The sequence below is a fragment of the Culex quinquefasciatus genome, chromosome 3 (assembly GCF_015732765.1).
Source record: "Culex quinquefasciatus strain JHB chromosome 3, VPISU_Cqui_1.0_pri_paternal, whole genome shotgun sequence".
NCBI lineage: Eukaryota > Metazoa > Arthropoda > Insecta > Diptera > Culicidae > Culex > Culex quinquefasciatus.
In genome coordinates this window covers 105827828-105845109 of record NC_051863.1, presented here as the reverse complement: position 1 = coordinate 105845109, position 17282 = coordinate 105827828, and the positions used below count along the sequence as shown (strand labels likewise).

General features: G+C 35.1%; 1 protein-coding gene across 9 annotated transcripts in view; it reads right to left on the bottom strand.

The window, feature by feature from the left end:
- The window catches only part of LOC6030853 (G protein alpha o subunit), an 84323-nt gene that overhangs the window by 65809 nt on the left and 1232 nt on the right, over window positions 1–17282 (bottom strand). For 2 of the 9 annotated variants that reach the window (XM_038265244.1, XM_038265249.1), the window contains exon 2: window positions 13440–13932. In XM_038265244.1, the coding sequence (XP_038121172.1) occupies window positions 13440–13557 (118 nt within the window). In that variant the 5' untranslated portion in view covers window positions 13558–13932. Of the gene's footprint in view, window positions 1–3854; window positions 4057–4077; window positions 4373–13439; window positions 13933–17282 lie in introns of those variants that run through there. The other 7 variants (XM_038265248.1, XM_038265241.1, XM_038265245.1 and 4 more) reach the window with 7 other exon arrangements.

Below are 17282 nucleotides of genomic sequence, written 5' to 3'. Positions count from 1 at the left end.
GATGGCTGAAAACAGTGCCCAATGATTTCGTACTAACAATTACGACGAAATCAAATACCTAATAGTTCGAACTTTATTCTACTTTTAATTTAAATTTGTTATCCATTATTCAACTCTCTCTGATAGAAAAGCCCGTTTGCTTTTCAAGATAATGCTCTGATCATATTTCCATTTCATTTGTAAAATTTCAGCGGTAAGTATCTGGATAATGCTCGATAATCCGAGGTGTTCCTTGAAATTTACTAAAACCAAGCACATCAATCAGTAGAGCAGCTTTTTGTGAAAATTTCTGTTTAATTTGACTTTTAACAAAACTTATTCCTACATCCAAACGGTGGTCGCATGACTGTGATGCATGGTGACATGAAAGTATATCAGAATCTGCATGTAAACTGTCCTCATGCATTTTTTTTGCGATATAGGGGTATGACACTTTTGCCCTTTACCGACAATTATCGACATTACCAACGGCTTTTTTGTTGTATTTCACACAAAAAAAAACCCTTAACAGAACGAGAATTGAACCACCAACTTCTTGATTTTTGATCCGACACGCTACCACCACGCCATGGACGCTTGATGAAATGTAAGTGAAAGAGCACCAACATATTCTTCTCTTTGGAGTGTTGCTCGGGAACATGCCAGCATTATATGTGTTGGTGAGAACTGCAGATCGCTGACATGTTTACACGCGGGCAAAAATGATCTACGCGCTTGCTGCAAACAATGTTATAAAATGCGACATTTTCTGCAGAAAATCCACTGTTGCAGATTTTGAGATATATTTTTCCTTTGGGTGCAGCATTTTGCAAAAATATTTCCCAGGTCTATTCTGGTCTGACAGGAATCCACTAGAACCCACGTAATTACTACTGTATAGTGAAAATCTACAAGTTGGTTGAAAAAATGATCTTGTAATTTTTCGATCAACTAGCATTTCAATCCGAAATACTTGAGATTAAATATCCTACCTGGATGATAACCGATGGTTGAAGATGTAATTGGTACCCTATTTATTATAGTTGAAAAAGTTTTTATTCTGTTTATGTTTTTTTTTTTATTTCAAAGTAACTAATCGGAACCAATCAATGTTTTTAAGAAAGAAAAAACACTTTTAGTCCACTAAAAAAAGTAAAAAAAAAAAACAAATCAATCAGAATTTTTTTTTCTCACGATATAGATATTCGAATATTTGCAGAGCCCTTTCTATGGACAGACCTCTACTGAAGCTGGAGTCTTCGGTCCTCGAACCAGGGAAACCATATCTATGGGAAAGTGGCCTACCGTTTTTCAAGCAGAAGTGTATGCCATGCACGTGTATTATGAGAAATTATAGACACGCAAAAATCGGTATTTTCTCGGATAGCCAAGCTGCACTATTGGCATTAAAATCCTCTAAATGCGAATCCAAACTTGTTTGGGAGTGCGTCGCTTCCCTCAGGGAACTTGATTCTCGGCATAACAGAGTCATGCTGTTTTGGGTCCCAGGGCACTGTGGCATTGAAAGCAACGAAATGGCTGATGAACTTGCCAGACAAGGCTCATCAAACATCTTCGTGGGTCCCGAGCCGTTCCTTGGAATCTCGAAAAGTGCCGTGAAGCAAGAAATAACTAATTGGGGACAATCGCAAATCGCTTCAATCTGGGGCGAGATGCGAGGATTGAGACAAGCTAAAACTTTTATCACTCCAAGTCCTTCAATTGCCAGGAAACTTCTTGGCTTAAACCGTAGGGAACTACGAATACTCGCAGGGCTTCTAACTGGACATTGTCCTGCCAGATATCACCTGCACAAAATCGTCAAATTTTGTTTAACTGAGCTGGAAAGCTCGGCACATTTACTCTGCTTCTGCGGAGCACTTGTGTCTCGAAGCAGGGGTGCCAGGTTGCCAGACAAATCTGGCATTGCCAGATTTTTTGCGTGCTAATTTGAAAAAAATAATTTTCTATTTCTTCCACATATTGTTTTATTGACGTATTTTGTTTATTTTGTGAAGCTATAATGTATAAAAAGTGAAAATACACTGTTTTTGAACACAAAATTGCTTATTACTTTGAGAAAAGTGGCGTGCCAGATTTTTACCAGATTTTTTGCCAGATTTTTTTCTCTTCAGACCTGGTAACCCTGTCTCGAAGGCTGCGGTTCTTTGGATCGCACCTTCTTACGCCGTACGATGTATGGCACCACACCCATCCCAAGAAGGTCATGCAGTTCATCGACTGTATTGCGCCAAATTGGGATAAACCATGTCTGCAAAATAACCCCTCGGCTTCCGATCCAATGGATACGAGTAATTTGTAGTATGGACAGTAACCAGGGTACATCACAAAAGATAGCCTTCTCAGGTGGTCGCAGTGAATTTAACCCAATGCCCATTGGGCAACAAAAAAAATGGACAGACCTCAAATTTGTAGGAGGAACCAATGATGCAAAATGACTATTGACTCATCGAGTCATCGCGACGAAACCCCTCTTTTGAAAAATATCAACCAAAATATTTGTTTTTAAATATTGAAGCACATATGGGGGAAATTTTCGGTATTTTCGGCAGGTTAAGCACTTACTCCCAACTCCATCCAATTAGCTGCTTTTCACTATTATTTTGCAAAACTTTTAAGAGAAACTTGCTTGCTCACTTCTTTTGGAGCAATTAATCATTTATTTATTTATTTCAATTGAAAACGCTTTTAATAAGCTGTAAATGAATGTCAAAGTGCTGATATGGCAACATTAGAGGCACGCTGGAAGTAGATACTGTTCCCTTAGAAACAGTTTTTTTTTCAAAAACTTACTATCAGAACAAAGTTCTTAACCTTCGTGTGTCAGTATTGCCCAATTTTACGGAGATGTCCCGTCAGTCACTCTACATTTAATTTATATTAACAAATCAATCAGAAGTTTCCGAATTTGTAAAAAAAACTTATTAAAAAGTGATTTCCTCTCCAGTCGATGTTATTAGCAAAAAACAAAAAAATAATACTTTTACAATCGCTGTCCCGCCACAAAAGAAAGGGTAAGAAATTACCCCATGTTATCAATAAAACAAAATATTTTCTCTTATGTTGAAAACAAGGTAAAACTGTGATTTGAGTTTGAGTTCATTTTTTTAAATATCAAAACACAAAACAAAGCTACAGAAATGGTTCAACCATATTATATTAAATTATTTACAACAAATTAACAACTTTAAGCTTGAGAATGGATATTATCAAGTAAGATTAAACAAGATAACCTCACTTTTATTTAATGTTTTTCATGAAAACTAGAAATAAATTATGCTTAAAATTAACAAAACTTGAAAAACACCAATATTCCTTGATCAAACTTACTAATGTCGTGAATATATTCACCACCCTAGTTTCGATTAAGTAAACGGATGATGGATAAGAACTAGAGCTGGTTTGCAAAATAAAAGCACACCGCCCATCGAATCTCATTTCCACATTCCAGGTCTTGATCCATAAAAATCACATAATTTTTTGCGCATAATGCTTTCTTTACGAGACGACATCCAGTTGTCGACGACGACGGCAACGAAGTAGTGTGGAAAGGAAAAATCAATACGACTTGTGTGAGTAAGTGTGTACTTGTGCGTTCGTGTGTGCGAATCGAACAAGTAGGCTGAGAAAATCGAGGCAGGATCTGCGGCGAGAAGCAGCAAAGTGTGCGGTGAAAGTCAAGCATCAAGGAAAATCCTGCCGCAGCCGCCCTATCCACTACCACACACACACACACACACACATGTGCGCGCGGCCTACTAAGAGAGTTGACTGGCGCTTTTCCTTGTCGTTTTTCGTCTTTTTTCCCTGGCGCTGAAGGTTGAAGTGGTGTGTTTGTCGGCGGCGGCTCCCACAATGAGTCCTCCCACAAAAAATGGGCTGGGAAACACAATATGGCATGGAAAATCCTGTCAACAGCAGATTTCACAGTTTTTCCACACTTTCACCGCGAGCAACTTTTTAATCCGTTTGCACACTATCATATAACTACGATTTCACTGGGAGTGGAATTTTTCTCTGAATATCGTGCTTTTGGTCGCAACTTTTCGCCACCCCTTCGACACTTTTCCTTCTCACTTGGATTTTTTCTGCACAAACACTTGCTTGATATCCGGGCAAAATCGATTCACAGGTAAATGATTCTCATTTTCGCACTTTTCACCCCAAATTTTACATCAAACCTGCTGCAAATCGCCAAAACTCACGGTGCTTGCCCAATTCTGCTCGAAATTATTCACTTTCACCCGCAAACTAGCCCCAAAACGCCAAATTTTCCTTTGTCATGCAGATTTTTTCCCAATACCCAGTAGTCACGAGAGAAAACTAAAACAAAACTGGAGCCGCCCTAAAAAAGCTCGGTACTACTGAATGAGAAAATCGTTCCTTCGCAGCGTGCCGATGGCGAGCAAAACGCGAACCATATTGAGAAGAGCACCAATCGTGTTCTGAGAGAAAGAGAGAGAGGGATGAAAATTGAGGGAAGCTGAGAGAGAGTGAGAGGAAAAGCGAGAGAGGGTGGAAAACTGCTCGGGCAGTTATCTCAAACATTCAACTTGTCATTGAAACGGTGCGACATGCGTTCACAGCGCAAAGTTGGAAATAAGATTTTAATTGTATTTTTTGAATTGACTCAAACTCACATGGTACGTAAATCTGTATCATTTGGAGTAATTTTCTGATCGATTGGGCAAAGTTGTAGGAAAAACTGTTTTTTTTCTCATATCTCGACGGTAAAATTTTGTACTCACTCAAAAATTCAAAAAATAAAAAATAAAAAAATTGGGGAAAACAAAACAAATGATGTCATTTTGGCAGCTGTCTAAAGTTGAGGTACGTGTTTGGTCAAAAATAACCTCTCGAAAAATCTACTTTTTAATATTTGTGTTGTAATTGCTCCAAAAGTACCCAAATGTTTGAAAATCTCTACTTAAAAACATTGTAGCAGTAGCAAAGCATCATTTTAGTTTGATTTGACCCAATGTCACCCCCTCTAAGAGTTTAAATTGATGGTTCTAATTTTTCTATTCAGCAATTCCATTTGAAAAGAGCCTAAACCAAAAAAAAGTTCTCCGATCGGGCTCAAAATTTTTCTGGGGGTTCCTTGGCCAAAATAATTAGACCCGGATTTTTTTGTTTGGCCATTAGGGTGACCTACATCGTATTAGGGTGGTTCGAAAAATGTCAATTTTCGTATTTTTTTTTGCAAAAAAAAAACACTTTTTCAAAAAATCATACCTTTGCGTCATTCCATCCGATTTTAGCTGTCTTAGACGCAAAAGAAAGGTGATTAGTTTGGCTATTTGAGAAAAAAGTGACAAGTTTCAAAAATCTTGCTTAACATTTGAAAAAGTCGTATGAAAACTTAAAATTGCGATTTGACCGTGTCTAAACTAATCTAATCAGACCCTAGCATTGAAACATCACAAGCGTTAAAGCGGCCAGGCCTACTGCGTAAAGCCGTATAGCAGAGATGAATCGTAATTGGATTGAGTACGTGTCTGGACCAAAAGCCCATAACAAAATTTCACATAACAAATCAAATAATTGGCGATGTCGAACCGTACGTTTCCGAGATATGATTGTTTTTTAAATAAAAACGAAATCGGCAAAAACTCATTTTTTTCACTAAAATTGCGATAACCTTAAGATTTTAGCAATGACCTATACATGTTAGGGTACCAAAAGTTGCGTATTTTAATTACAAAAATTTTGGTGTCCTAACATGTATAGGTCAACGCTGAAATTTTTAAGTTGTCGCAGTTTTAGTGAAAAAAGTTTATTTTTTGCCGATTTCGTAATTTTCCTGTTTTTGCGCGTTGTGCGTCGAAAAACTCAGTATTTATTTCCAAAAAATCATATTTTTATATTTCATCAATTTTTTGATATGTTTTGTGAAATTTTCTGAGGAATCCGATAAAATTATCTTCAGACATATGCTCTTTGGTCAAAACATGGTCAAAACGCCATTTTAAGTTTTTATATGACTTTTTCAAATGTTTAGCAAGATTTTTGAAACTTCTTACTGTTTTTCTCAAATAGCCAAACTAATCACCTATCTTTTGCGTCTAAGACAGCTAAAATTGGATGAAATGGCGTTGAGATATGATTTTTTTAAAGCGGGTTTTTGCAAGAAATGACGAAAATTGCCATTATACGAACCACCCTAGCACGATGTAGAACACCCTAATGGCCAAACAAAAAATACGGGTCTAATTATTTTGGCCAAGGAACCCCCAGAAACATGTTGAGCCCGATCGGAGAGCTTTTTTTTCGGTTTAGGCTCATTTCAAATGGAATTGCTGGTTGACAAATGTAATTGTTTATGATTTTCTTCAGATTGTGACATCTAGATTAAACATTACCAACATAATTATTCCCATATGGCGCCACAGCTTCTACTTCATGGTAAAAACACGTTCGGAACCGCAGCTCCCAACAGTGTAAATTATTTCAAACGATGCTCTAGCCACCACAATCACACTCTCGACGCGCGTGGAAAATCGAAAGAAGATGATTTTATTGGAAAATGAGCGAAAATTGAAGTGAGCGAGAGGGACTTCGCTCTCGATGACGTGGAAATGCGAGAATGTGTTGTTCACCGTCTCTGAGAAGGTCATCTATTTTTCGTTTCCTTTCCAGAACCTCACCCTTTGACCATCTCAACAGACTGGCTTAGCTGCAGTTACCTTGCTGCACTCAGTCGGCGACAGCATGGTTGCAGACTGCTTGAAAACGATTTTTTTAAGAGAAGGGGCAGTTTGAATGCCATTCGAGTTTGCTGAAAACAAGTTTAGTTTATTATAAATTTATATTTTTAAATGGACTCAAAATAAAAACTATCTCGGTGATTTTTTTTATCGAATTCTATTTACTCTTACATTTCAGTAAAAAGTACCCAATTTAAATTTAAAATAATACTTAGATCGATAACCAAGTTTGAATGAATCTATTAACATCAAATTTTAAAACAGTTTCTTTCTGAGCTTGCTACAATGTATCTAATTTGTTCAAAGAGAGATAATGTTTGAATCATCGCTACATTATCCCACCTAAAAGTCTCCCACCACAGAGCGAATGAGAACGAACTCGATTCACGCTCACTTTCTACTTCATTCACGCCAGGACACAACTCGCTATTTCCTTCACGAAGTAACACCCCCCGAAGTGGGTTCATCCGCCAAGAGCGCATGTTCCAATAATTTGGCATTTATTTCGCCCAGTTCCCAATTTGACAGCCAGTAAGCTCCTTCGAAAGCTCCCCAACGAACCAATGTCGAGTGGGGCGAATTTCCCGACCATTTCCATCATTTCGTCATTGATTTGCTTCACAAACACACACTCGTAGACATCAGTAATTACACTGTTAATTATGCCAGTTGGTTGTTCCTGTCGGGTGGCCCTTTAACCGCTCGCTGGCTGACTGGTTGGCTGTTTCCGGTTCGTGAGACGGGGCCCGCAAACAATATATGCACGTGATACTTGTTAGTTTTTCTTCTTTTTTTTTGTTGCTTTGCGGTGAGTTGGGTATGTTTTGCATATATATATCGTGTAGCATTAAAGGAGGGAGACTCGGAGAATGCTTACGAGAGATCAAAGATTACAAGCGTAAGAACAATAAAGTCATTCATTCAAAAATTGCGACCATATGCTCACAAACATCAGCAGCACAGTTAACGTACTTTAAAGATGTCACAACATGCAAACCAATCTGATCAAATTGTGATGATGCAGCTGGTTGTTATTAATAATTGGGGTAATGAGTTCAAATCAAAGTGTTTTAGCGATCATTGGATTAATTTTCAGCCGAAAAGAGCATAATTGCATTGAATTTTGCTTGTTTTCTAAAACTTTTTGATGGGTACAAATTCTGTCTCCACTACAATTTGTTGTCGAATTAGTAATTAGTTGTTTCCAAAATCGTAGCTAATTTTCTCGATTTTGACGCAGTTTTTGTCAAAATCGACAAAAAATTTATAGACCTTCGGACCGTAGGACTTAACCATGTCAATTTTTTTGCAGGATGATGTATTAGGATAATGCATTGAAGTTTTGCATCATTTTCTGCATTGTTCTGTGAAAAAGTTATTGTTATATTGACCCGAAACCCAAATAGGAGGGTCGAGGTACCCCAACGAAATCCGGAATATCTCCGGTAAAAGTGGACCATATTTGTCCCCCAATATATAAATATAAAATATAGACAAATCTGGATCTTTTGCAACCGGAAGCATACAAATTGGTCAAATCTGTCAAAAGTTATGATATTTTTAAGAAAAAAATAGGGGTCAAATGACTACCCAAGCGTTTAAGTTCTAATGTTGTTCTCTGATCTCAGACCTGTTTTTTTTTTTTTTCAAACTTTAAAAATTTCCTAATTTCGAAGCGAATATTACCGGAATTGTTGTGAATTTTATCGATTTCGAATGAAATGTTTAAAAATCGACATAGTTATAAGGAATCATCGACGATTATAAGGAAAATATAAGCGATTAAGAAAACATCAAAACACATTTTTTACTGTGCACCTATCCCGGCTGGTAGATAATTAAAATCAAATTTATGAATTAAATACGATTGAAATAAACTAGCTTGAGCAGTACTCTTCTACAAATTTCGAATTTTTCACAAATTTCGAAGACAGTTTTAAAAGATTGTTAACTGTTACTACGAACACTTTGATAAATATGATCATTTCAAAGTGTCAAGACTTGGTTTGTATGGGATTTTGGATAATCGAATCAAGAACAAAAAAAAATCATATTTTATTGTTTTCTTACTTTCAACATCAAATTCGAGTTGTACGACCCAATTTTAGTCAATTGAATTTAAAAATTCAAAATTACTTTAGAGTAGTTTACGGATCATACCAAAACTCGACAGACAACGAATTTTTTTTCGTAATTCTGTTATCCAAAGTTAAATGTTGCAAAGGCCTTCGGATAATCGAGTCTGGACTGTATTATGTGTTTTTGAAACATAGTGCAAAACACTCTTCAAATTTACAAGCATTTTCAGTGAAACAAATGCATTTTAAATGTGAATATGTTTGATTCGTGCTTCGAATTTAGTTTAAAATGCAACATAAATCGATTATTTTATAAACTGTTTAAATTTTTTTCTAAAATAAATATTACCTTTAAATTTTATTTCTAGGAACTATATAAGCATCCTTAGTGATGGTACATTTGACGTAAAAATAAAGTTTGAACATCTTAATTCTGATTTTAACAAGAAAAACTATGACTATCAAAATCACTCCGGAATTAAAATAAATAATTTTAACGAAACTATTTTTTTAAACGTTTCTGAGAAAAACTTTTTTCAAAGTTAGTGCATGGACTTTGTGTGACCTACCCCAGTACATGTTTTATAAATAATTATCATGAGAAAAAACCTTACCAGTTGGAAAATATTTCAAAAATAAATTGAAATTCTATAAACGTCACCCTGGGTACGGTAATTGGAGCGTCCAATTTCCCGGGGTTACAAATTTCCCGGGAAACGGGAAATTTTCAGCCAATTTCTCGGGAATTCCCGGGAAATTTTAAATTTATTGAAAATTGTTTTAATTGATATTATGCAACAAAATTGTATAGGACATCAACATTAATGGTTGAAATAAGTGTGAAGATCAATTAACAGCTTGACTGCATGTTAAAAATCTTGCAACTACAAGAAAATGTATTTTAGTATTTTTTGATGAGAAATTTTAAACTCGAAATGAGAAAAAACATGCAGAAATTATGTTGTTCATGACAAATACTGGTTTCAGCTATGGGACCATCCATAAACCACGTGGACACCTTAGGGGGGGGAGGGTATTGCGATTGTCCACGGTCCATACAAAAAAGATTTTTTTTGTATGGACAATTGTCCACGAAGGGGGGTGGGGGGTTGAGATTTCCAAAAAAGTGTCCACGTGGTTTATGGATGGTCCCTATTGAATAAATGGTAAAGCTTTTTAGTGTTGGTTTTACTCCAAACAACCTTATGTTTTCAAATATTTGAAGCAAGTTTTGAATATATTTTTGCATTTTTTTGAGAACAAACAATAGAAAGTAATTTTTCAATGATCTTTTTTGTATTATCATGCAACATGATTTAAATTATACGATAAATTAACAAGATTCCACAAAAAGTCTTCTATTTTTCACATTAAACCCTCTAACACCTGTAGTTGCACCAGTGCTCCATAATTCTTTTACTTCAAATTGTAATTTCTTTAGTACTAGGTATTCAAGCAATTTAATTATTTTTTTTTGCACAAATTCGATTTTCATCTCATTTGATCATGGTGAACAAAAACGTAAAAAAATCTTAATTTTAATTTGGAGGTATTTGAAGGTAAAACAAATTACTGTTGTAATGAAATAACATCAATTTGTTAAAAGCTTACCTAATTGTAATAATTTAATACTCATTAAGCAAGATCTATTCCCAGTTGCTTCAAAAATTAATAATATATTATACATTCAATAAAACAAAACCATGTTGAGTTTGTTCATTTATTATTTTTTCAAAGCATTTTCAATAAACAGTTCAAAAAATTTAAGAAAATGGATACTTCTGCTTGAATTTCGGGAATTCCCGGGAAATTTACAAATTTCCCGAGAAACGGGAAATATTTTTTTTCGGGAAATCCCGGGACGGGAAATTGGACGCTCTAGGTAATATACATCACATTTTCACCACTAAATCGATGCCGGTGTGCTCCTTTGTACTAAGCTTGCTGGGATTTCTACGTAGATTGTACAAGTGAGCACACGGCCATCAAAATATAGAAAAAAATCAACTTTTCAGCACCCATTTTACATTTTAGCCCGTGTATCGAAAAGTTGTACATATCCATTCAGTAATTTTTGGTTTTTGGTAGCAGGCCTTTTCGTCGTTCAAGAATGACAGAAAAAGTAAGTAGTTTCACGAAGGTATTGCAAAAAATAGATTTTCCGAATCGAAAAAAACTGTATGCAACTCGTTACAAAAATCTCATCGTATTTATCCAACCTGCCAGAGCTTTTATAAATATATGCTTCGTGCTGAAAAACATCATTTTGCAACTTGTTAACATAAACTTAAAAAAAAAATATTTGCAACGTCCCTAAAAACAATAAAAGTTATTGGAATCGCAAAACATAAGAAACATCAGTTAAACCACTTGGGTTTCATTTCAGGATGTAAATCATGTTATATTCAATGATTTGTTCTCACAAAGTCGATGTGCATACTTTTGCTTGCGAATCTATTAGGATATAAATTAACACCGAAACTGTTTTCAACTTGCTTTTGATGGCAGAAGCAATATTCGCCACAAACGGAACTATTTTCATACATCACTCCGTCACTTCCTAGAATTTCCGTTTGCATTTTATTGCTGTTTGACCGCCCAAAAAGCACACAAGACCTGATTAGATTCGGAATACGAAATTATTAGCGATCTGCCGGTGTGCTTTACGCGTACAATCAATATTGTTGGCTAAATCTAGACAGATATAGACGACTCAAAGGAAGTTATTTCAATACTTGTAAAATAAAATTCTCATAAAACATATAAAATTGTTCATATTTTGAAACATTTAAAAACAAAAGTTGCAAAATAAAAGCTATTGTTCTTAAAAAAAACAAACCTTCAACATCTGAACTGATTCCAAAACCAAAATGGTATCAAATTTTATTCAACCTGTTGTGCATTTTTATCCCTCCAAGCTATTTTCCAGCCATTTGGTAGACCTTTTGGCACTCTGTCTCGTTGCAATGTTTCATTGTGTATGGCAGAATGTACCGTAGTTTCTCCTAACTTTGGCCTACATAAAGTTTTAAATAATGTTTAATTTAAGTATGACCAAAACATGTTGTTTAGTGTAGAGAACAATCTTGAAATAGTTTAATATGTCAAATGTGATTGAACCGTTTTTGGTTACATCACGGTTATTTGTTATTCCGGTGCTAAAGTATCACACATGTTAGATTGGCATCGCTCCATAAGCCATTTCGCCACCTGTTTGTTTTATATTCATTAAAGAAGAGTCAAATCTGGACACACCAGTTGCGAAAACCCACACGATCAGTCATGGCTTTAGGAAGATTTGGCATTGTATGTTTAGACAAAATAAAGAATTTAACTCCTAAAATACCAGAAAAAAGCAAATATATTGTATTATTTTGCAAAGCGCTAACATTATTATCAGTGTGACACCAAGCACACAAAACACACACATACACACCTACACTCACGCGTAAATCACACACAACTGTTTTGTGCGTTAAAGTAGCGATAACAAGCCGCGTGCATAAAATAAGGGAGGCAAATTATAATTAGATTGACCTTATCTAGTCGCTTCGATCATTATTGCGCTCCCGTTTCCTGCCATCCTCCTCCCTTCATTCTGGCCATCATCATGGCAGACTGGTGATAGTTTAGTGAGTCTGTTGCAGTGCACATCCTGTGAGCAGGGGGCGAGTTGGGAGGGAGCTCGAATGTGGGTTGTGTTTCGCACACTCCCCCCGCGCACGAATAGCCATGTTTGCCGTTCGAGGGCGTGTTACTGGAGGGACCACATGACACACAAATACACACACACATACACACGCAATCCACAGTCCACTGCAAACCAATTTCAGTGTTCCAGGAATGGTAAACATATATGCACTAATCTCAGTTAGGATTGTTTATTGTAGTTGAAATTAGAATACAAAGTGTGATTATTTTATATTTTGGAACTGATGACTTTGTTTTGGTTTCTGGCGCACTTCAGTAATTTTTTCTAGAAATCCAAAGGAAATCCATTTTTTGCGAAAACTTAACACGTAGCCACAAACTTAGCTGCGTTTTTCTCAGCTTTCTGTTTTGCATATGGAACATTTAAGCGAACATGAGCAGCGTACTTCTGAAAAATGTTTTTAGTATAAAATAAAAATTTTCAATCGAGAAGTTCTTTCCATTCCTTTTTGCATCATTTTCAAATTATAGTAATTTTAAGTTTAAATTAATTTTAAGCCTAATCTTTTCGAATAGCTGAAAAATTCTTAATATTTAGTTTTACTTTCAAAATCTTTTTTATATTTTGCAAGGTTGAATCTAAGTAACTTTTGCGGGCCAAACAATGTAATTTAGCCCTTTTACATTTCTTTTGCTTGAACTTTTTCTGAGATAAAGTTGAAAAGAGCATCAGAGCATGAGAGACCACCCGTGGTTGCCCCTTCGTTGCTGAACAGAACTGTAATATCTTTTCAGCACTACTGATCGTAGGCTTCGACGATCTAGTGGTGTTTCCTTATCAACATCTGTGGTTACAGTACGGAAATCCATCGAAACAATAAAGTATATCGAGAAATCAGAGATCGACAACCAGAAAGTCGACTCTAGAATAGAAAACTATTCGTTCAAAAATATTGTAATCTGTTAATATACCAGCTCAATTTCCAATTTGCACAGTACTCACCGAGCAGCAGCAGTTTGATATCCTTCGCCGCCTGGATGCCATCCTCTTTAAGGTTGCGTTCAATTTGCTTGGACCGTGCGACGGCCGCACGTTCCTCGGCAGACGATGCGCATCCCATGCTGATGACCTGCTGGTTTGTCGTTAGCTGCTGGCAGTGGCCGTTCCGAACCCGAGATGCTGTCGCGCGGCTGGTCCTGGATGCGTGACGCAACACACACCCTTCTTCCGTGCAATGCTCGTATCTGTGTGTTTCGATCCGTTTCGCGTTGTTTACACGTTTTGGTGATCTCTTATTTATTTATCAGTCTTTTTTCAGAGTTGTTCTGAATTTTTTTTCTCTCTCTTCCTTCAAGTGCGTTTGGCTTCTCTTTTTGCCGATCCCGGTGTATTTATGTTAAATACATCACTAAATAAACAGATGTTTTCCTTTATTCTTCTCCTTTCGTTTTAGCACTTGGTGATTACGAATTAACGCGAGAAGAGCTCCTTCTTGCTGTTGCGACGACGACCACGAGAGAGAACCAGAAAAATGAGATCAACTTTGTTGGCTTCAGGTTCGATCGGGAGTACTATCCCGGTGTGGGGCCGCAAGCGTTTTGAACGCAGAATCATCTTTTATTCAAATGAATATGAAATTTTTATGAAATGTTGGGATCCGATTTGGGTTGCTGGAACACATAAGGTCCGTCCTTAAGTGGGGGTTGACAATGAGTCAAAAAAGTACCCATCAATAGCAATTAAAACAATTAAATTTTGAACTAGACAAGTTTTCTTTCAACAGTATCAAAAAATATATAAATTAAATGTAATTTTGTGCTGCATTGGCACTTGTTATATTTATCGTGATATTCGTTTTATATGTTATAATTATCTTATTCTTTTTTCTTCCTTAAACGTTAATAAATAAAATATATTCTTTTTTTCTGAAATCTGTTTTTGTTAATGAATACATACAAGTATTTTTTTACCAGGCATTTTTTAATGGAAAAAGTTCGTTTTAATCGGTAAGGAAATTTTTTTATATAATAAGTAGAGGTGGGTAAAAAAAGAGCGAGCCGCTCAAAGAGCCGATTCACTAAAAAGAGCGAATGAACCATGGCTCACAAAAAAAGAACCGCGGTTCTTTTTTAAACTACAGTCTTTTGAAAGAACCGTTCCAAGATAGAATGATTTTTAAACTTGTTATACATATAATTTATTGAATTTCGAACAAATTGCATCACAAAATTTGTTTTAGAATTGAAAATGCAATGCAAGTTTTCAAACTTATTTTCAGTTTCCTACTTTTCTTTGAAATTCCAAAAGTAAATGATTTTCTAAACAAAACAAAAAAGCTTTTCTTTATATAACTGATCGTACATTAAAGTATGATCCAAATACAAATTTGGGCATTTTAGCTTGTAAAATATTACCAAAAATCTACTAAATAGCTGAAAGATTATGGAAAAAAAAATTCTCTTGCCTGATTTAATTTCAGTGTTTATAAACTTCATCGATTAAATCACAATTCAGAAAAGAGTTCGCAAAATCACACAATTCTTTAAAAAAAACCTTTTTATCAAAATTTTGAAAAAGAGCGAAAGAGCCGTTCAAAAGAGCGGCTCTTTTTAGTGAGCGAACGAAAATGAGCGGCTCCTAAAAAAGAGCGGTTTTGCCCACCTCTAATAATAAGTGGATTCAAGCGGTCAATGTTTGTCTACGAGATGTGCACTGTAAACCGGGGTGACATTGAAAGGATGAACTTTATTTCAAAATGAAAAAATACAAATTAATCAGTATGTATAGAATCAAACTGAGCTTGGTAGAGAAGTGTTCAAAGTACTACAACAAGTAGTAGACCACATTTTGAAACGAGTGAGTCAACTATTATTATAAAAAAACATTGAACATTGAAAAACACTTTTTAAGTTTATGCTTTTCTAATAATTTTTTTCGGTTTTCAGAATGAACTGGATTATCGGAATTTGTTTTGAGAATTTAACACTAAGAACAGCTGAAATTAGTTTCTAGGTTACATGCATTTTCAAATTCTCGACTCTTTCCATACCTTTCCGGAACGTCAAATAAAGGACACTGATTTAAAATTAAAAACATTTTATAAAAAAACACCATACACGGAAGACAGTCGGATCTCGGAATATTAACATGCGTTGATGAACAGTGTTCAAATTGCATGAAACGGTCCGCTTTTTTAGGATAAAAAAGGACCCGAAATTGTGAACAAGCGTTCAAGAAATTGACAATTTAAGTAAGTATAGAAACTTAACAATAAATTTCTAAATAGAATACTCGTTATTTGATTTAGAGAAAAAAAAAAACAAATCAATTCAATTTAAAATTCAATTTGTTTGTTTGCTTTTTGTTACTTGGTTTCAACTGGAAATGAAAACGGGATAGCAAAGACTTTATGTTTATGAATTTTATATTTTTTTCTTAATTTTGTTTTATTTAAGGATTGTATAAACATGATTAAAGTTCTTTGAAAGAATCAAGAATTAAAAACAAGAGTTTACCAAGTTCCCTTTATTTTTTTTTCAATTTTGATTTTTTATTGAGAGATCCAGTTTAATGTTTAATGTTTTTTCACTCGTTTTATAATTAATGTTTAAAAGGAACATATTCTTTAAACATAGTTGTACTAACGTGAACAAAAAGTGTGTGTTTTTTTTTCGTGATTTCAATAACTTTTCATGGTTTTAATACGTTCAAAAGTGTTTCCACATTAAATAAAGGCCGAAAGATGTTGGGATTTTATTACTCATGCTGAAATTTTAAAATTTTCTAGCAATGTCATGATCGTTGAAATTAGGCTCTATTTCAATATATTGTTTTATCCTTAGTTTGTTGTACAGTCATCCCACATATTCGGAACGGTTTCCAGATCGGCCAATGTTCAAAAAATCATAGCAAATCGATAATTGAACTTAATAATTCGCTTTTACCTTCATTTGAAAGCTTTTCTTGCGGTCTTTCTAATGTTGAATCGAACAACTGCAAATTTTAACGTTTACATCGAGTTTTTGAAGAAAAACTTTTATCCTTGAAATCCACAAATTCGGAACACTTTTTTCTTACGAATGTAAACAAATTTTGGGTCTCTCTAGCAGTACATATTTATTACCAAATAATGACTTCACAAACTGAAACCAATAAAACTCAAGCTAAGTGGTGTTTTATACATGTTTTGATAACATTTTTTGTAAAAATATCAGTTAAATTCAGGTGTTCCACAATTGTGGGAGGCACAATAACTTCCCACAATTATGAAACAGGCCATTTGGAGGCAGTGTTTTGCTGCTCTGGTCAAAATAGTCTTGAAATGAAGTTTTAGTTTAAAAAGTACTACTTTTACTAGTGAAATAGCAAGATAATGTCCAAATGAAGGTTCTAAAAATAGTAAGGTCGACAGAAAAGCTACTTTTGGCATGCTACTGACAAATTATCATAAAAGTGTTCCGAATTTGTGGGTGTTCCGAGTATGTGGGATGACTGTAGTGTAAAGTTAGATTTTAACTTTTGTTTGATAAACTAAGTTAGCAATAAATGAAATTCATTTTTTTTATAATATTTTTTATGAAAATTTATCTCAAATAAATGCCAATATAATCATCCAATATTTATTAGGACTATTACGCTGGACTCTGAAAATGTATACAGATGACAAATTATGTCCAGACAATGAAGGTCAGTATAACTGACATTCAGTGCCAGATCGGGTGATAGTTGCACTGGATGACAGTAGTCCTCAGTGCGGGTGTACCTAAACTCTTACTAAATACTGGTTAGGGAACATGTCTACACATTTCCATGTCAACATGATCTTTAAATCAGTTAGATTTTATA